At 38.3% G+C, this 22,177-nt stretch overlaps 1 protein-coding gene across 1 annotated transcript in view; it reads right to left on the reverse strand.

Moving 5' to 3' along the window:
* The window catches only part of slc44a4.L (solute carrier family 44 member 4 L homeolog), a 38,918-nt gene that overhangs the window by 2,790 nt on the left and 13,951 nt on the right, over positions 1-22,177 (reverse strand). Inside the window, 18 exon segments of the mRNA NM_001092531.1 lie at positions 192-262; positions 482-555; positions 1,328-1,431; positions 3,400-3,494; positions 5,702-5,955; positions 6,285-6,387; positions 8,145-8,237; positions 8,577-8,676; positions 8,844-8,966; positions 9,637-9,749; positions 9,835-9,918; positions 10,023-10,128; positions 11,114-11,174; positions 13,675-13,791; positions 14,020-14,119; positions 14,310-14,388; positions 20,416-20,489; positions 20,574-20,622. Of these exon segments, the coding sequence (NP_001086000.1) occupies positions 192-262; positions 482-555; positions 1,328-1,431; positions 3,400-3,494; positions 5,702-5,955; positions 6,285-6,387; positions 8,145-8,237; positions 8,577-8,676; positions 8,844-8,966; positions 9,637-9,749; positions 9,835-9,918; positions 10,023-10,128; positions 11,114-11,174; positions 13,675-13,791; positions 14,020-14,119; positions 14,310-14,388; positions 20,416-20,489; positions 20,574-20,622 (1,800 nt within the window).

The following is a 22,177-nucleotide window of genomic DNA, read 5'->3' on the forward strand; positions in this document are numbered from 1 at the left end:
TATTTAAAATTTACAACACTGATACAACTAAAGTAAAGCTACTAACAAGAATACAAGGATATAATATAGGTTTACAAATGTTAAAGTCTTCCTATGAGAGAGCTAAGAACATATAGGGGCTTAGAAAAGGTGATGGGGATGCAGACCCCCCCAGAGAGAGAAGTACATTCTGCGCATTCCCATTTTCTTACCTACTCCTCCAACAACGATAAGTTTCCCAAAGAATATGAGCAAATCAGTGACTTTATCCAGGACAACTACCCTGCAGATACCAAAACAAGTGTGTTCAAAATATTGAGCACTTATAATAATAATAGTTTTATAGTGATTATACAATTCAGTGACTACTTAAATAACAGATAATATATCTTGTGACCAAACAGTGGCTGAAGAGAGCAAGACTCACAGACAAGAAGTCAGTATTGTAAGAATGGCAAGCAGCGTTACCAGCAGCATTAATTATACTCAGAGGGTTGGTTACCTTACAATGTTTCGCATTAGAAGCTTGAAAGCATTTTTAGCAGAAACGCAGAAATTTTTCCCATAAACAGCAATCTGTGAGAGAGTGAAAACATATTACAAAACTATGAATATTATGATAGCAGATGAGTGACGGTCATAAACCAGCCCCTATGTCTTCCATGCTTTCATTATTCACCAGTCTACATAACTGACATTTTATTATAATAACAGATGGTGTATGCATACAGATTACATATGACTGGTGCAGGAGGTATAAAGGGCCCTACTTAACAAAACCTACATTCTAAAAGAGGCTGAAAAAGACAAGTCCATTAAGCGACCCTTTACAAAAGGCAAGCAAATTCCAGTTAGTCATGAGCCCCATTAGCCCTGGATCAATAACAGACATTATTTGCTGCAAATCACTACCTACATTTACCCACAGATATAGCGATTACACCTCCACAGTATAGGAATATCCAAACTTCAATGGCCTTAGGATGGATAAGCCTTTTTTGCACTGCTCAGTGAAAACCAACATAAAAGAAAGGCATTCATCACCCCTAAATAAAGATTAGCTACCCTTATTTGAACTCAGATTCTATATTTATTTGCACTACGGTCCAAAACTGACAAAATTAAATCCTTGCCTCTTGCATTTATATTTTACAGCTTATGCAGACATTAATATTTTTTCAGCTACTGCAGCTGAACCCTATTGCTAATAATTAGAGTAAGACTATCTAATATTCTGAAGTTTTACTCCATTTATATACAGCAGTCTTATTGGAAAAAGTATTTGTATACTTCGTATGAACTGCAGAGAAGACAGGTGAGCATGATACATGGACATTAGATACCTTACCATAATATATGCATTGCGATTTAGGAATTTGATGAATTTTTCCAAGCACCAGAAGCAGCATTTTAGACAGCAGAGTAGGAAACGTGTACAAGGATTCTGGGCTCCTAAAAAAACAAAAAACCCCAGTGCGCGTGGTGAAGGCAGATTTCTAGATTTCTTACTCATTAAGAGTAATGAGTTATTAGACGGTTTTTAGAAAAAGCATAGAGGATGAAAATCTGTCATTCTTTGCTGAGATACTTTAAAGGAACAGTTCAGTATGAAAAGAAAAACTGGGTAAATAGGATGTGCAAAATAAAAAATGTTTCTAATATAGTTAGTTAGCCAAAAATGTAATATATAAAGGCTGGAGTGAACAGATCTCTAATAAAACAGCCAGAATCCAACTTCCTGCTTTTCAGCTCTATAACTCTGAGTTAGTCAGCGACTTGAAGGGGGGCCACATGGTACATTTCTGTTCAGTGAGTTTGTAATTGATCCTCAGGATTCAGCTCAGATTCAAAAGCAACAGATATGACCCATGTGGCCCCCCCTCAAGTCTCTGATTGGTTAGTGCCTGGTAACCAGGGTAACCAGTCAGTGTAAACCAAGAGAGCTGAAAAGCAGAAAGTAGTGTTCTGACTGACATGTTAGACATCAAATCACTCCAGCCTTTTTGCCTAACTAACTATATTAGAAACATTTTTTATTTTGCACAGCCTATCTATTTACCCAGTTTTTAGTTTTACACTGAACAATTCCTTTAATCATAATGTCATGCCCCAACCAGAGCTAGGTTATGAGCTTTATAGCAATAAGTGGTGCAATTTAAAGAGGTCTTTTTTTCCTAATTTAGAATTAGGTGCCCATGCTAGCTTATTGCATGTATTCATTATTGTAATTCTCTAATAATTTAATTAAAAAAAAGAGTGTAACTAGTAGTCATCTTTTTAAAGCAACCCAAAACTTGTTTCCTGAAATGTATCAGGACCACACTGGGCTCTCTTCTTCCTGGGTCCCTTCATCAATAGCAGGGTCTGTTTCTAACTGTTATGCCCCTGGGGTTGTACAATTGTTTAACAGCACTACAGATTTGTTCTTGAGGGCAGGGATACAGGCACATCATGGTACAACCTATAAACATAAAAAAGCTGGGGCCCTGCCATTTCTCCCTTCGGCATACAACACATACAGACCAGGAATTTGATTTTAATAGATTTTAGCCCTACATAAAATAAACAAGGCACTGAATGAAAATGAAATACTAAATGAAGTACTAAAATCAGTATGGATTCCATTTATTTTTGATATTCCTTATAACTACAGCATTTTCTAGTAGATAGCCCTAATATACATAGAAATGTGAAACTTATGTGATATAGTATTTTTACAATTCTCTATTAGGGGTGGATGCGAGGATCTACCAGACCCATTAAGCAACCACAAAATCAAACAGTGGAAAAGAGCCTAGCAAATTGCTTGAATTGAGAGTTAACCCTTTTAGGGTTCAAGTTGTCTGGATCAGCACATTCCTTTTAGGACTGCTTCGCAAACTGGTGTCCGTTGTGAGATCTTGCCTAGTAGACAGATGCCCAAGATGAAGCCACCTCAAGAGAGATACTGTGGTCTTGCCCCAGAGGCAAATCTGTTTAGACATTGATGTTGCCTCCCTGAAGTTAAAGTGAAGAAAACCGCCACTATGCACCATGGAGACCAAGACCGTTATATGCAAAATCTCAGCTTGAAAATAGGTGGACCAGGAACTGGAGAAGGACAATTTTATTCTGCAGGAGAAAAAGCCTCTGTGCCTGTGTCACAAATCGCGACCAGACAGTATATGCACTAGTTTGGATAAAGATAGGACTTCAAGGCTGAGGGTGTATCTCATGGTAACGGCAAGGGCCATAATGAGTCAGTTTCTAATATGTAGCTTTAATGAGCAGTTCAACCAGTTAATGAATGATCAACACTCGTTGAGCAGATTATGGCTCATTAATAATATGGAAGTATTTATTTTTTCAAATTAATAATGAGTCATAATTAACCTTCAGTATTTGCACAAGGAAGACACAATACCACCAATCTGACATTACCTTTTAGTTTATGGTCCACATATTCCAATATTATTCGGATTAGTTGAACAATGGTAAGGATGAGAGATCCAAACGCCAAAGAGCCAGTATGATATCTAATAGGACAGAAGCATAGTTATACATGAGAAAAACATTATAGAGTACATGTCTATACTTTGAAGCACTCCAGAAAGCACTAAAAAGTGCAATTTACATGTGCCAAAATATAAGTGGCTGTAAGTCAAATTATAAATGAGATTACAGTTCTGGTCGCATCAGGCAAATTTCAGATGGGACATTATTAAACCCATCACAACAAACTAAAATGAGTCTAAAAGTGGTCATGCTGATTTTCATGCGCCATCATTTGGGTGGAAAAAAATAAGAACGTGAAATAAGAGACATGGGTTTGGTAGCCTGTACAAATGCAAAGAAACAATATATCACAGCTCCATTATTGTTAAGGAAGTAGAACAAAAATCACAACAACAGTGAAGATGTGTCACAAAGTCAACAGTGGCAAACAATGATACTTTTGAGTATAATGGGTATAAAGCTCAGAAGTGATAGATGAAACTATTCACTGTCAAAGTATCAATTTATATTTAGCTCAATAGTGTTACAATATAAAGCAAACAATAAGCATGAAAATACAGTTAATAGAAAGCAGAGACAGTTTATTCCACTAAGTCCACGGAGGAAATATGGTCAACCTGAAAATCCATTTACTCTTCCTTTGCAAGACTGCTCACTCTATCATCATCAGTGTTACTTCTTATTTCTTTTCATTGTGTGTGCCAAAAAAAGAATCCTTCATACGCTCATGAAGTCAGTTATAAGGAGTGTGCAAAATGTATCATTCTATGTGTGCACAATAATAGGTAGTCCTAAATAATTATTTCATTAAGTGTTGTTGTTTGTGTTTACCAGAACGGTGGACAGGAGTGCATGACTTAGAGGGAACATTTATTAGCACCCCTAATCATAGTTAAAGTGTAAAATTATCATGCACTTTATTGATGAAACAAGTACCTAGATAATTATGTCTCTCAAATGCTTCTTTGATTGAGCTTCTCTGGTTCACAATTGGCAAAGATAAAAAATTATATATGTTACAACATGATGTACAGTAAATATGACATGGTGCTGGATTAAAAAAAAAGTATTTTGCCATTATGAGGGTGAAGAAAAAATATTCGAGTCAACATTCTCCTACATGTGATACAATTAGGGCATCTTTGCATCCCTTATCTATGGGTGTAGTAGGGAATAAGGGTTAATGTATCAACAATTCCCTAAGATTGTGACCTCTCCTTTAGCCAATAATTGATTGGTGATAGCCATAGAAATGTATCTGTTCCAAAGATACCCAACACTTAAATGGGTGGTTCTCCTTAAAAGTTAACTTTTTGTATATTATAGAATGGCCAGTTCTAAAATAACTTTTCTATTGGTCTTCATTATTTACTTTACAAAGTTTTTAAATTATTTTTCTTCTTCTTCTTCTGACTCTGTTTTCACTGACCCCTTCTAAAAACAAATGCTCTGTAAAGCTACACATTTATTGTTATTGCTACTTTTAAATTTTCATCTTTCTGTTTAAGGCCTCGCCTATTATTATTCCAGTCTTTTATTCAAATCAATGCAAGGTTGCTAGGGTAATTTAACCCTAGCAACCAGATTGCTGATATTGCAAATTGGAGAGCTGCTGAATAAAAAGCTAAATAACTCAAAAACCAAAATAATAAAAAATGAAATCCAACTACAAATTGTCTCAGAATATCACTCTCTGTCTACATCATACTGAGGGGCAGATTTATCAAGGGTCGAATTACAAATTTGAAAAACTTCGAAACTTGAATTCAAAAAGACCAACCAAAATTAAATTGAAGTTTTTTTTTGCTAAATAGATCAGTTTTTCGATCGAATAGGTCCATTTTCAATCAAATTCGAATTGTAAAATTCGGATATGTCCACCAATTGACTCCAAATAGGTTCTAGGAGGTCCCCCATAGGCTAAAACAGCAATTTGGCAGGTTTTAGATGGCGAATGGTCGAAGTCGAATTTTTAAATAGACAGTACATGATAAATTTCAAAAATTAGCTCAAAATTTGAATTTTCACTTTGACCTTTGATAAATCTGCCCCTAAAGAGTTAACTCAAAGGTGAATAACCCCTTTAACCATTTTGAAGAATTTCTCTGCCCCAGAGATATATGTTGTAGCAAAGTCAAGGGCAAGGTATATTTTGTGAATTCACCAGCTACCAGGTTATCGTTTTGATTTCCTAAAAGATACAAGACATAATGACAAATACACTCACCGCAGGGTACGCATGAATGATTCAGCCACTGGGAAGAATGGGATGTCTTTGGGTTTGTGGAAAGCCCAATAATAAGATGCAAAGGCCCCAGCCAGGACACACTGTCCCAATGCAATGACAAAATTAATACACCACAGGAAACCAATTACATTATAAATCTGCAGGTTGAAGAGATTGGTTTGGAAGAGCCCCTCATTATTATATCTGTAGAAAATACAGCGAGCTTCATTGCAAGAACTGGAGGGTTTAAATGTCTAAAAATGAAAAAGAAAGAGTTTAAAAAGTTAGATTTTGTTTAATGGACACAGCAAGCCCTGATTATTAGACATAACTAAACATTAATAAAAAAAAGGATGAAGATTGAACAGAATGGGGAAACTAGTTACATAGGTCAAGGTTCTCCAAGGGCTGTAGCTCCAAGGAAGTAGGAGGAAATTATAAACAATAATTGCACCACAAAAACATGCTTATTCTAAATTATACAGTTAGCAACTCTATGACACACACACACAAACCCAACATCCTTATATTAACCAATAACCACCACACAATTATTTCCCTACCACTTCACTTTCACACTCACCATTGGATTACAAGTTTCATTTCCTGTGATATTTTCACATCCTGGGACGCTTGTGTTTACTGTTGAGATTCTATATATTGGAGCCCCAGAAGTAGCGAGGTATCTGTTTTGTGTCAAGGAACCAAAAGCCGTAATTGCTACTACATAAGTATTGCCTTGACAGGGAACCTTTGCTCCTATTCACTATGTGCTATTATGGCACTCAGCATGTGCTTTATTTCCTATCATACCCTTAGGCCAAGGGCACATGGAGCGTTGGCTCTGCTGCTCTCAGCCTGTGCATTTTTTGCAGACTGAGAGAAGTGGATCTGCTCCCTGCACTATCATCATCAAGGTGTGTGCAGTAACACACAGTGGAGCAAAGATTGACCCAAAAACGTGAAGCAGGTGTTTAAGGCAGACCTTTGTGTGTAACTACATGCAAGTGGATGAGGTTCAGATGAATGGAGATGGGGCATGGAACAGATCTCCTTCACTTAGGGCTCTTACACATGAGCGTTCTGACCTGCGCTCCCCTGCGTTCCGTTTTTTGGCGTTCAGCCGCAGGGGAGCGCAGGAATAGACACAAGTCATTATTTGAAATGGGGCTGTACTCACTCAGGCGTGTGTAGGTGCCGAACGCAGGAAAAATGCAGCATGTTGCGTCTGAACCTGCGTTCGGCGCCTAGACGCGCCTGAGTGAGTACAGCCCCATTTCAAATAATGACTTGCGTCTATTCCTGCGCTCCCCTGCGGCTGAACGACAAAAAACGGAACGCAGGGGAGCGCAGGTCAGAACGCTCATGTGTAAGAGCCCTTAGCCTGCAAAAATAAGCAGGCTAGGCAGTGGAGCCTATGCTCCATGTGACCTTGCCCTTAAAACACAGCCTCATTAACCCAGAGTCAATATGCAGAAGGCTGCACCAAAAAGGAAAATAAAGCAAACCATTATATTCCACGGAGAACTCTGGTCTAAATTAATTATTTTGACCAGAGATTTATATGATTATTTTATTATATATACAATTTGGTGCAGACACAATATTTTTCTACTAGTCAGTTGGTTTCACCATGATGTATGATGTGAATGATTTATAATCTCTATTAAGTGCTGTGAAATGTGTCACTATATAAAGTACAATAATAATAATAACCTTTGAAAGCTTATAAAGCCTGCTTAAAGGAAAACTATACCCCCAAAATGAACACTTAAGCAACATCTCTTGCCTTGAACCACCATTTCGTGACTCTATCTGTGCTGCCTCAGAGATCACCTGACCAGAAATACTACAACACTAACTGTAACAGGAAGAAGTGAGGAAGCAAAAGGCAGAACTCTGTCTGTTAATTGGCTCATGTGACCTTACATGTGGTTTGTATGTGTGCACAGTGAATCGTACGATCTCAGGGGGCGGCCCTTATTTTTTAAAATGGCAATTTTCTATTTATGATTACCCAATGGCACATACTACTAAAAAAGTATATTATTTTGATAATGGTTCATTTACATGAAGCAGGGTTTTACACATGAGCTGTTTTACTCAGTATCTTTTAATAGAGAACTACATTGTTTGGGGGGTATAGTTTTCCTTTAAATCAGAAATTGAATTCTGTATCTGTTCTCCGATCTCAAAAGATCCAGCGTGCAGGGCAGTTCACTCCTAGAAGATATATAATTCTTTTAACTGTACAAATACTAATTAATGTAACAGAGCACAGAAGTTCAATATTTCAAATTTGTTTTTTTTTAAAAAAACGTTTCAGTGAACTAACTGAAGCCCACAAAGCAACTTGTAACCAACACAAATATCACAGTAGATGTAATCTGCAAGTTTTATTTCCAGCGTTGCTCGGATAGTTGTCATGATGTGCAAAGGATACAGTGCGGTCATTCCCCAGTATGCTACACAGACAACCAGGAGCACAAATGTGACAAGAGGGTAGAAGAGAGAGGACATTATGTGCCCAATCGCTCTGGCAAAATCGGTGGGTTGATCAATGGAAACAACATGAGACGTGACAGGGATATAGATGGAAAGAATGGAGGAAATATGAAAAAGAAAAATGTCATTACAAAGTGCAATGCTGCATGAAGTACAATAAGAGACTCAAATAAACATTTTCATGTACACATGTATTTACCAACCCTTTCACTATAATAACGCCTCATCTTATCAATCATTGCAATACATTTGAATTTATGCATGCCATTTTTTTAGTCCATTGCCCCTTCCCTTCTAGCAATGGTAACTGTAGTTAATAGCCCCTAGCAAACAGCAAACTAAGCAAAATCAGCAAACATCTCCAACTCACTTGCTGGCTTCCTTAATCAGTGCGATGGCTATGAGGATCCTTTTCCGTAAGAAAAGCAAGACTAACAGAAGGATTGCTTCAACCACAGCCAGGACAATTACTGAGGAAAGAGGTATAGAGAGAGAGCTCAGTAAAGGGAACTATAGTATATATCTATGTTAGGGTTAGAAAAAACTATATGCACTACACCTTTACAATACAGTTTTCATTTAGTGGTTTAAAAGCCCAAAGATAGAAGATTTATGTGACATAACGGTATAGACGTACAGATAGCCAGCCATGTTTCTTTCACTCTGAAGTAAACGCCAAGGTTAAAGGTGAAACCTACATCTGACACTGATACCCCTTGCTTGTTTAGGGTATCATACTCCATGTAGCAATGGTATATCCCTGTAAGGGGAGAAATTCACAAATTACAACCATGTTGGTGACAGAGTGAGCGTAAAGGCGGTCATACATTGGCTGATTCTCTAGGGCCTGAGTCCCCAACCATTTTTGCCCGTGAGCCACATTCAAATGTAAAAAAAAAGTTGGAGAGCAACACAAGCATGCTAAAAGATCTGGGGGGACAGGAGGCTCTGTTTGGCAGTACATATAGTTTTTATGCAACTAAAGTTTGACCTCAAGCCACTAGGAGCAACATCCAAACAGCCGGAGAGCAACATGTTGCTCAGGAGCCACTGGATGCGGATCACTGCTCTAGGGTATCGGACCATTGAACTAAATGTATTGATACCGTAGGAATAGCCCTAAACGTGTATGACCACCTTCCTATTATTCAGATCAATCGGGAACTGCAAGAAGTTAATGAGACACACTTCTTCATCTGCCAATGCATCAGACACTTGGTGCATTGGCAGATGACGGAAACATTTGTCAAAAAGTGCCTAAACAAATGTGGACATGTATAGCTAGCTGAAGACAAACTTAAAAGCAGTGGAAGCAGAAAAAAAAACGGTGTTTTTTGTGGAAGTTAAATAAAAGGGGGAAAGAACATTGCAAAGAAGGACAGATCATAAAGGGATAAAAAAAAACACATTGGTTTAACAAGTATCTGTACCATATCCAATAACCCCGATGACACCGACGATAAGCACCCAGACCAGGATTCCAGCTGTGAAACGCAGCAAGATCAGGAAGAGAAGGCTGACCACCATTGCAATAACCAGTGCTCTAAGAAACAAAGACAAGTTGTTTTTAGAGTCAAAAGCATAATGGTGCATGGAATGTAAAATAGCCAAATGTAGAAATTACTCACGTGATAATCCACGGCCAAGATTTGGCAAAATCTTCAAATATTTTTTTGCCAACATTCTGGAAATTGAAGGAATCTAAAATTTGACTAAAACAGAAAGATGTTGTGGGGGTGACTTTATTGTGGAGAGAAAAATGATCAAAACAAGACCACGACAGAGGAAGTGATAGGAAGTCAACGTATGTACTTACCTAGCAGCTTCACTGATATTAGCTCTTGACTGGTTCGCAGTTAAGCCATTAATGGTGAAATCAGAAGGAAAGGTGAGATTAGAACCTGGGAAACACCTGTTAAAGACTTAAGGAAAAATAGAAGATGTTAGAAGTTCAGCCAGGTACAATGTCCTTCCAAAAGTGTCAGGGCCCATGCCTCACTATCAAACACCAACCCTATGTCATGAGGGTGATAATGATCCAGTCCTTGATTCTTTTTAAGCCTAAATATTTTGTCGCCCTGAGGGCAATGGTACAAGAAGATTTTTAATGGAGGGAAATCTGCATTGCACTTGGCAATAAATTTCCTGAAAATACTTCATGAACTAACACTTTACATGTGGCAACAGTGGTGTAACTATAGAGGAAGCAGACCCAGAGGTCACGTGCGTGGGGGGGCAAGAAAAAGGGAGTCGCAGATCGTAGAGGTCTACTTCGCCTATAGCCGATCAATGAAAATTTTTGAATACACAGGCCCCTTCAAAGATTTTTCACGGTGGGCCCTGCCCAGGGTTGTTATACTACTGCATGGCAATCCAACATTATTGTGTATTTTCCTGAGCTTATACTGCATCCCACTTGTAAGATGTTTTACATCCACCTATTCTAGTGCTAGTTACCTGTAGTGCAGATTTTAGAAGGAAAACAAATCTCACTGGGGCTCATTTATCAACACTGGGCAAATTTGCCCTTGGGCAGAAACCTATAGCAACCAATCAGTGATTAGCTTTTTAAAGCCAGCTCCAAGTAGAAAAATGAATGCAGCAATTTGATTGGTAACCAGGGGTTCCTGCCCATGGGCAAATTTGCCCAGTGTTGATAAATGACCCCCACTGTGTAAAATCACCCGAAATGGTATCAAAAAATAAGATCTACATTTAGTGATAGATCTGTAAAGGAATGTTATCTTCCAAGCATTTTAACACTACAAGTAAGCTCGAGTGTGCTGGTCACATTCCAATAATTCCACATATAACAGAGACAAGGCTTTTACCCTCAGTGGCCTTCAAGTTGCCTGCCCCCTGCTTTGGCCAGCCCCACAAAATGCTAGCCTATGTAACAATACTCACAGGAAGTTGAAGGAACAAGGAACACAGGACACAGCTCCTTAGCAGCAATTTGTGCCACAGTCTGTAAGCCAGGAGAAATAAATCACACAAGAAAATTCGTTAATATTTGCCCATCATTGTACCTCAGATTTGAAAAAAAAACTGCTGAATGTCTACAGCACTGTGACACCAATTCAATGAAACAAAAAGAGAATATGTTCAGTATCATATATAAACAGATGAAAGTGTTTGCTTATGGACTATCACCGTCTCAAGTGCTAAATGAAATTTCAAATTTTCAATTTTAAAAAACTTGAAAACTCTTCAAAATCAATCGTGTATTTATTTTTTAAAAACCTCTAAAAATGTGATTGTTTGTTAAAATGTGGAAGAATTCTAACTTAGTGAAATCACATTCTGCTCATCATTTTTATTGAGTCTGCCAAATCTTGAATACGTCTGAAAACCTGAATTGAAAAATAGCCTGAAATAAAATCGAAATCATCATGGTAAATCCTGATACATTCTTAGTATTTTAGTTCCCAAAATTGTCATACATACAAAAGCCCTGAAAGGAAACCTAGTACAGGTATGAGACCTGTTATCCAGAATGCTCGGGACCTGGGGTTATCCGGATAACAGACCTTTCCGTAATTTGGGTCTTCATGCCTTAGGTCTACTAGAAATTCAATTAAACACTAAATAAACCCAATAGGCTGGTTTTGCTTCCAGTAAGGATTAATTATATCTTAGTTGGGATTAAGTACAAGCTTCTGTTTTATTATTACAGAAAAAAATTAAATCATTTTTAAAAATTTGGATTATTTGGATAAAATGGAGTCTATGGGAGACAGCCATTCCGTAATTCAGAGCTTTCTGGATATCAGGTTTCCGGATAAGGGATCCTATAAAGGTAATACAGTTTTACAACACCTCAAAGCAGAACTACAAAGCTTTTGCTCAAAATAAAAGGAAAGCAGTACAGCAACCTGACCAGTTCAATAATGCCAATGGTTGGTGCATGTAGGTGCAAATGCAGTAGCTGTGCATTAAAAGGGTCATACATGTGAGCGCTTCTTTTCACGCTATGCCCTTTTTCCTATACGCAAGCTGCCCTGCCTTCCCAGAAAGAGCAACTAAGAAATGCAAATGAAAGGGGATGTTCACTTTTAATATTATGGATAAAATTATATGCTAAGACAATTTGCAATTTGTCTTCATTTTTTAATACGTGCGGTTTACTTTGAGGCAGAAGAAGAAGGTCAATCACTCATTACCCCTATAAAATTAAAACTGAAGACCTGTCGAATAGTTGCCAAGAATGATTTCATTCTACAACACACTAAAAGTCAACTTAGAGGCACATTTATCAAGGGTAGAATTTCGAATTCATGTGAGTTTTTCAAAACTCCCATAAACTCCCTGAACTCGAAATTCGAACAATCAAAATCTATTATAAAAATTTAATTTTGTAAACTTGGGTGAATGGGATCAACCCGAAAACTCGAATCAAATTTGATTCGATTTTTAAAACTGGATTCGAGTTTTTTCTCCAAAAAAAACTTGAATGTCAGTTAGGTTGCAAACTACTCCAAACTGATCCCTGGACGTCTCCCATTGACTTAAACAGCAATTGCAGGTTTTAGGTGGCAATAGTCGAATTTGAGTTTGATAAATCTCGAAAATCGAATTTCAATTTTTTGAAAAATGAAAATCGAATTTCAGTTACTCCGTAGTCGAATTTGACAGTTTTGACCATAAAAAACTTGAAAATTCAAATTTTCAATTTTCAATTCCACCCTCGATAAATCTGCCCCTTAAAGATGAATCACTCCTTTAATATCCCTTTGGCCAGCTATGCATCCAGAAATGCTGACTGAATAGCACAGATACAGGCTATATGTATAAACTAGGCATTAAGCCCGTTAAATTAACAGGCGCTAGAACATATGTTCGCCAGAGACGGTCCGTGGGGCACATGCGCAGTAGCGCAATCCCATAGACACAGGGACTGGACGCAGAGACACTTCAACTTTATTATATACGATGGCACTGGACATTAAGGAGTGACATGTAATTTTTCACCTATAATACCTTAAGTGAAGTTTAAAGCCTGTCTTTCTTGGTTTTAAGGTAGTGGTATGTGTGTAGCATGGGACATGTGAATAACTTCTGTTTAGGAAAGGCTCTTGGTACATTTCTAAGGTGGCCATACACGGGCCGATAAAAGCTGCCGAGTCGGCAGCTTATTGGCCCGGGTATGGGGGCCCCCGAAAGTCGGCCAGATCTCGATCGGATGGGATTAAAAATCCCGACGGATCGCGGCCGCATCTGTTCGTTGATGCGGTCCCGCGATCCAACCCTAAGGCCCACAATCGGATCTGCCCGATATTGCCCACCTCAAGGTGGGCATATCGGAGGGAGATCCACTCGTTTGGCGACATCGCCAAACGAGCAGATCTATCCATGTATGGCCACCCTTACATTTGAAAAGGGCTCTTTGGCTCTTTTTAGCCAAACCATGTTTTTATTGCTTCTTTATTTAAATTAAGACTGACTGCAGAGATCATGTGGACACTTACCAAAGGTGTGGTGGTCAGATTAATACTCGGCTGACAGTATTCCTGTATATAGACACTGGCTGGGGAGCCATTAGGCAATGCCCATTTAAAATCCATAGGACAAGTCGCGACACAGACCTGATGGAGTAGAGAGAGAGAGAGAGAAATTATGGCATTACTACAACTTTTTTTTTCAGCAGTAAAAGTCTATAATGTGCAAGGGTACTTCTTTTAAGATGGAATGAAAATATATACATATACACACCAGCACATCAGGAGTGCATGGTAAACATTTGGACGAGTAACAATAAATGTAGAGTAAAATGGTGTAAGACATAAACAATAGAATTTAAGATAAGGAAATACCTGAGTGGTGGGACATTGCAAGCCATTCATTGCTGCAGCCAGGATGTTTGTGCCAGTGACACACTTCAGCAGGTCATAATACAGAACATTGGGCTTCCCCCTGATACACAAAATGGAGATTGAGAACGGGCCAGATAAGGGAATAAAGGAGCAAAAGTAGAATGAGGAATAAAAGAAACAAAGCATAGAAAATAATATTTTTAAATATGTAAGTCAATCAAAGAGGAAAAGGCATGTGAACTGTGAGAAGACAAATGCAAGAAAGTTGAAAGGGGAGATTGAGTACTCACTGATTTTCCCCAATTCCACAGTACATTCCTGTAGAATTGCGTGGGTATATCACCTGGCGAGGGTCACCGTATAACCAAGCTAGGGAATAAACAGGAATACAAAAAGCAAAATATATAACTTTACATAAACAGTCAGCAGACATACCAATGTATGTGTACCTTAATGCTATTCAAAAAAGCTGCAGGCAAAAATATAAGAAAAGTTGTCACATGTAAAACCTGATCTCCTAGCCTCCTGCTCTTTGTATAATTCTTTAAAAAGTCTAATTCTATGCAGTTTTCTGGAATACAATAAACATTTTCAATGGTTTTAAAGTTGCATTGTAAATGTAATAATTATTAAAAGCAGTAAGTTGTGGTTTAGATTATCTGCACTCCTGGCTCTAACTCCTGAAAAAAATGTTGCAAGTCAGCTGATTAAAGTGGAATAACAGACCTGGAGGAAAACGGGATCCATTGATTCAAGAGTCAAACCAAGATGGCAGAAAGATAAATAAATGCTGATTTCAATGGCAATTACAAGTAACTTTAAAACCACAAAAATAAGTATATTTCAAAGTTTCTTATGTTATACTTTCATTATGCAAAAAACTGTTTTATGGGTTAATGACAAATGTCAATGTACCACCTGTCATAAAATGCCAATTAATTTTTTTACAAAAATGTTGATATATATTAAGAGGAATATCAATGCCTTATATGAAACATGTGTAGAGCTGAATATGTGCACATGAATCAAGGGATCAGTAGTATGGTTATATACATCTTAGTCAGGCAGAAGGGGTAATTCTTAAATATTCTACACCCAGTCTCATCACTGATGACATACCTATGCCCCACACATTGTGGTGAGTCATTGGATGGAAGGGTCTTGGACAGATATCTCTTAATTAGCCTTTCTGTATAAATAAAGGCTCTTACCACTTAGCCTAATGCCAGACATGGTAGATACTCACCCTCCAGATAAAATCAGACAGAAAATTAGCCCCTACGCTGCCACCTTAATTTTCCCTGCCTGCGCCTTGAACCCCTGAGTCTACCCTGATGGAGGCACAAGCCAAGATTCCGCCATGTTTTTTTTAAAGGGAAAGTACTTCGACTATCGAATGGTCGAATAGTCAAACGATTTTTCGTTCGAATCGTAGTCGAAGGTCGTAGTCGAAGTAGCCCATTCGATGGTCGAAGTACCCAAAAAATACTTCGAAATTCGAAGTATTTTTCATTCGAATCCTTCACTCGAGCTTAGTGAATCGGCCCCTAAATGTATGTAGTGTGTTGGGGGCCCTCTTTACTTGGGAAGGATTTGGGGATTATGTGGATAACAAACTGTACAACTTTGTGCAGTGCCAATCCATGGCTACTAATGAAAATATAGCCTTAGGGCAATTGCTATGAGTAATTGCCCAGGAGCAATAACTCATAGCAACCAATCAGTTGGTAGCATTTACCAGTCACCTGTTTGAAAGCAAACATCTTATTGTTTGCTATGGGTATTGCTCCTGGATAAACTTAGTGCCTTTTACTATTAGAGTTTGAAAGTCATTAAAAAGGGCATTATTTTTCCTGTTCATGAAACTGAACTTTCATTTGAAGCAGCATAGGTGGTTCTTTATGGTGGAGGCAGTGAGGATCTAGAATACTCTGCCTGGTGATGTTGTGATGGCAGATTCTATAAATGCCTTTAAGAGTGACTTGGATGACTTCTTAAACAAGCATAATATCCATCTGATAGGTCTGTATAGATATAATAGATAGATGGATAGATAGATAGATAGATGCACTGGGACCATTTTGGGTTTAACTTTAAGAAATTTTGTCTTGTCTCAACACAGTCATACCCAATTCCACAGATTGAAAGGAAACCATGATAGTCTGTGGCTAGTCCCCCGCCCCTTGCAGGGTCACAGTGTAATTCAACCCCACTAGGGTTGCCACCTGGCCGGTATTTTACCGGCCTGTCCAGTAAAAATGATGGATGATCCCAATCTTATGAATAGGGAAAAAAGATTCCAGAAAAGTTGGCAACCCTACCCCCACTCTCACCTTGTTCCATTGTGATTGCATTCCAGACAATCTGTGCACCACCCCCAATGGAAAACAGATAGACTTCAAGTATTGCAACATAGAATAGAACACTAAGATAATAGAAACTTATCAAATGCTCTTGTTTTGAAATGCTGGTGCAACTTTAGACAGGTCATTTGACTATGCAAATGTTGGAAAAAAAAGTATAGCTAAAGAAAACACTTGCTCTGTATAAACCTGACGTGTTGTATATTGGAGTACACTAATTTAGCTTAGTAACTGCCAAAGGATGTTAATGATATTGCTGGCAGCAAGCAGTTTTACCTGCTTCACAGTACACTTATAAACCAGCTATAAATAGCATTCTCAGGTTGGGCTGTTTATAATGACTCTTTATGGCGTCATGCCGGTGTCTATTGAATTGAGAAGTAAGATAAGCAAGGCTATTTTCACTTTGAAAAAAAGTCATGTGAAGGGTGCATGTCTTCTACAACACCCATACTGCACTGAAAACAAAGCACAAATAAGTTAAATTGGTTTCTTTTTGCCCCACAATCCCTGCAATATTGTTGTATGTATACTTTCACAGTAGCCAAACTCAGTGTTTCTGCCAATTGTGTTTTAATACAGAAGTCATACCTATAACACAGAGGTTAACCAGAATAATGGAAAGAATCACACAGAAGACACAAGACACCAGTAGTAGTGATGAGTGAAATTGTTCACCAAGTTTTGCAGCGAAAATGATGCCCACAGACTTTAGTGGGTGAAAAAAAATTGTCACAAGTCACAAATTTGTCGCACAATTTGTTGCGCGTCAAAAAAAACCAAAACAAATTGTAGCAATTTACGCAAATCTTTGCCAAAGCGAAACGGGTCAGATTCATCCATCACTACACCAGAGCTGTGAAGGAGTGAATTACAACAGAATATATAACCCCCTCCTCCAATGGGACTCTGAACATCCCACTCTTCCCTAACACCCACCCCATATAAGAGCTGAGAACTAGACTTCTTCCAATTGGGCAGGATGGGGAAAAGGGTTATTCATGGGATGCAAAGGTAGCAACATCTGCTCTTTCAGACTTTAGTAAATATGCCCAAAACACAATTAATTCAGTTGACAACTCTGTACAGCACAAGTTCTACAATACACATGCACAACAGCCCAAGGAAGACAAAACAGTAATGTACATAAAACCACTAAATGGTAAAAAGCAATGTACTGCAACAACATACAAGAAATACTACAAAGGGGATTATGTAAAAAAAAAGGCACTAAGTTTGCCCAGAAGCAGTAACTCATAGCAACCAATCAGCAGGTACCATTAAATGGTCACCCGTTTAAAAGCAGACATCTTATTGGTTGCTATGGGTTACTGCTCCTGGGCAAACTTAGTGCCTTTTATTACACATGTGGGCTTGTGTGCAAACATCAATGACATAACTATAGAGGAAGCAGACTCTGCAGATGGGGCCCTGGGGGAACTGGGGTGCTGCAAGAGGGAATTGTGATTTTGTGTGTCACACAACGCATGCAAAATCGTGGGTGACAAGATTTTGAGTATGTTGTAAATGCCCCATGCTAGTGTGGGGGGTTCAAAAATTTTTTTAGTGGGGGGAGCCCAGGCCCCCGGAGTTACGCCAATGACAAACAATACATAAAGATCATTTGAGGGAAAAAAGGAAGGAATAAGCAGATTCTGCTTTATAAGCAATTGCACTTACAGAAAAGAAATCTCTTCTGCAGGTAAAACTGCAGCACACACAAGAGATACACAAAGTGAGCAGGACACCAGCAACGTTATCACTCTGACACACTTTGAACTGTTGTAAGGCTATATGCTATCATTTAAAGATATGAGCTTTATCAAAATAGATAAACATTTAGCTACTTAACATTTTTTGTTATTACATATTTTCTATAGAAAAATAGGCTGGGGCACACGGGTAGATTCGGGGAGATTTGGTTGCCTGGCAATTAATCGACTCTTCTTCAGGGCGACAATCCCGGAACTGCCTTCCCTCTGCTAAAATGAAAAAAATAGCCTGGGGCAATGCACTCGATTTCCAAGTCGCCCGAAGTTTCCTCGTGAGGCAACTTCGAACAACTTCGGAAATCGAAGCGCCGCGCCATTGCACTAGCGTTTTCTCATTATAGCAGGCGGAAGGCAGGGGGAAGGCAGTTCGGGGATATTGTCGCCCAAAGAAGAGGCGATTAGTCGTCAGGCGACTGAATCTCCCCAAATCTGCATGTGTGCCCCTGCCTATTTTTCTATAGAAAATAAGTAATAACAAAAAATGTTAAGTAGCTAAATGTTTATCTATTGTGATAAAGCTCATATCTTTAAATGATAGCATATAGCCTTACAACAGTTCAAAGTCGCCAGGCGACTAAATCTCCCCGAATCTGCCCGTGTTCCCCTGCCCTGAGATATTCCGTATACTCAAAAAAGTGTTTATGGATAAAATATGCACTGGTTCAAAATGTTTATTTTAGATTTTTTAAGGACTTTTACACACACACTTGCTTGTTCGAAATTTCATGAAGAACTGTTTCTGTTTGCTACTGTTTATAGAATAGAATAGGCAAGATATTATTACAAGTTAACTGGATACAGTGGTAATACTGGTTTCTGCCTTGTCAAAGGTCTGTGTGTTTATTCAGGTTTCTCAACTATTTCTTGAGACAATTCACTTGTTGGGCAGTATCACCTGATCATCCTATGTTGTAGGAATCTGATTTCCCCTGTTTACCCATTGCCATTGTACTGTACAGGAGGGTTGAGCTATGCTCGCTTTACTTTAATCTGTGCAAACTATAAACTCATTAAAAAAGCAAAAGTATATCATAAAAATTGTGAGTATAGCATAAATGATATAGGTGCAGGGAAGATGGTATCTATGCACATTATCTGCTTCTTCTCCTAATGGCTACTTGCCTTTATTTCTGTTAAATCCACAAGGGCAGAAAAATGTGTTATCAAAAATAGCCTGCTCTGAAATTGTGTCCCATTTATACAAGGCAGCTAAAAATGTCAAATGTTTCTGTTTTTATATCAGTTAGTATTAAATATTCAGGTATGAACTAGCTTGAGAACTGCTTTTATAATATAGTTGCACTTTCAGGTTCATAACTAGGTTTGCTACATGAAACAAGGGAAAATGTTTGTAAAAACAAAAAGCTATTTATTAATTGTTAGATTTCTAGAAGATGTTTAAAAACAAACAGTTGTTGTCTAACCTCCTTGCTTGCACTGCATACGTTTCTCTAACTACCAGCTGATCTCCTGGCCTTGGCATGCAGGGTGCGGTGCTTAATTGTTTTACAGTAGGCAAGGATCAGAAGATTGCTATTGCTATAGTTATTATGTGGAATCAGATTGACTTCCTGGTGCCGCAATACTTTGGCTTGGCTAACTGTAACAAAGACACCCTGGTAACCATTCAGATTAAGAAATGCCTCAGGGAATTACCGTAAACTCTGCCAGCGGAGACTTCTCCTAGATAAGAACTTATCCTTGCTGCTATCATGCTTAGTAAGCTAAAACCCCATCATAGGTCTGGATTAGAGGGCAGCTATACAACCTAATGTGGCCCCATCTAATAAGACAGACACTGGTAAGAAAAAAGCAACCCAAGTGCTCTGTTTATCTGCTGAACAAAGAAAAAGATGTGCCAATAGGAAAGAAGCTATAATATCACTGCTGCCATCCCAGGAAGGCCCACAACCATAGGCTTTATAGAATATTACTTGTGCAGTGGTAAATTCAGGATCTGGCCATAACACATGATCCCAATAAGTAACTTTAAAAACTGCAGAAATAAAATTGCCATACCTAGAGCCTGCCCATAATTAAAATAGTGTACAAATGTAAAATACATCAGGGTTATATAGCAAATAGGGCTGAAATAAGTCAATTGATAAGACTGCAGGATGATCAGCACTACCACTGCCATTCCCATCTATCCTGAAAACTGGCCTGTGTGTGTCACATAATTGTCAACTGCCTTAAAGTTTCCTTTGGGTGAAAGTCCCCAAACAGTACAATAACATAAAAATGAAATGATTAACTCATACCTAGTATTCCTACTACCATGTAGCCAAGTAAAAAGACCATGAAGAGAACGCAGCAGATTATATCAGTGCAGCCCCTGAAAAGAGAGAGTTGTGAGAGGGGAAGTCAACATACAGGATGGATAGAGGCAAAAACAAAATAGGAAATCTTTCTGACTTACCGTTTCTTAATGGGACCCTTAAAACTAGGGTCATGTTTTGCAGGTTCACCTGCAGGAAGAAAAGGGGAAAATTTTGAGGAGCATATGACAAAAAAACATTTAGAAATAATAAAAAAAACAACCTTCTTTTATCCCTCTATGTCATCTTTAATTTTTCTGATGCTACCAGCATCTTTACATGTGCTCAGTATGTAAATCATTGTACAGGGCTGCAGTATATTCAGTGCATCAGGGGAACAGCAGGTGTAACCTCATCTAACAGAGAGTTAGTAAAATATGAAAGAGATGTAGAAGAAAATAAAAAAAGACGAATTTTCTTGGTTTTCTCAGTTACTCTTTCCATTTCTACAATTTTTTTATAGGCCGCAGTATTTTTTTCCTTTTCTCTCTGCATCTTTTCCATCTATCCCATAGGCGTGGAGTTATAACCATAGCTATGTAAATAATTGCAAGATTATACTACTTCTTATCAGCTAACTACTGGCGGAAATTACTCATCTAACCTTGAGAGCTGCCAACAACGATGAACTGAAATATACAGGTAGAAATATTAATGCATGAGTGTGTTTATTTGCAAACATACACACAAAAATACACTTTTTCATTAAACTTAAGGTGTGGGCTAATAGAGCTCCGGCTGGGGTAACAGTAGTTTTTTTTAATTACCCCCGCCACCGCTAGTGGCCATGTTGTGGCACACCCAACGGGTGATGTCAAACGCACATAATATGCTATGACATGGCCGACTGAAGCTCCCGGTGCGAGTGTCCTAGCGCAGGAGTGGGACAATTTTTTTTATAAAAGAAAGTATTGCCAATACCTGTATTTGATTTCAACGGGGTGCTCCCACTTTTATTCAAGGTGCTTCCAGACACTTAACAATGGATCAAACGTTTCGGGACCGCATGGCCCTTCCTCAGTGATACCCAACCATAGAGCGTGTACATATTTATAGACATTCAAACAGCGACCTCTTGTGGTGGTCGATACAAAATACTTTAAAACAATTAAATAACAGTGTAACAATGTTAAAAGCATCACAGTGTATCCATTTCACTTTCAAAACCTGTTTCTCAATGTGACTATCATTATAGATACATATAAATGGATTAAAATTACTAAAATACTCCTTTATCATGTGAATCGTGAATTATTATTCTCTATTGAACAATTGGTAACATTAACCCATTAATCTTCAACCTGAGTGATATACTCCATGCTTACAAAAAACACTATTTACACTTTACAACACATAGTTTGTTAACATACTGATATTTGTTACTCACTGACTATAGTACAATTAGCTGGATGATGCATACATCTCACTTCTTATTGAAGATGTTCCTTATTTTAATGCTGTAAGAAAATGTGTACAATTTAATAATGGCACGAACACATTAGCATCTAAAACGCGTTGGTATAGACTTAAAGAAAACAATTTAATCCCCAACTCTCGTTCAGCCCCTTAGGGGCTAGGGTTCCCAGCTTCCATATCCAGAAACACTCCCGCTGTAATAATTTTTTATCAGAATTAGTTTGCCTGGGATTGATTTCTTCTAGCACTTGCCATCTCAATTGCGCAACACTGTGTCTGTGTTCAGACC

The sequence above is a fragment of the Xenopus laevis genome, chromosome 8L, assembly GCF_017654675.1.
Source record: "Xenopus laevis strain J_2021 chromosome 8L, Xenopus_laevis_v10.1, whole genome shotgun sequence".
In the NCBI taxonomy this organism is placed as follows: Eukaryota; Metazoa; Chordata; class Amphibia; order Anura; family Pipidae; genus Xenopus; species Xenopus laevis.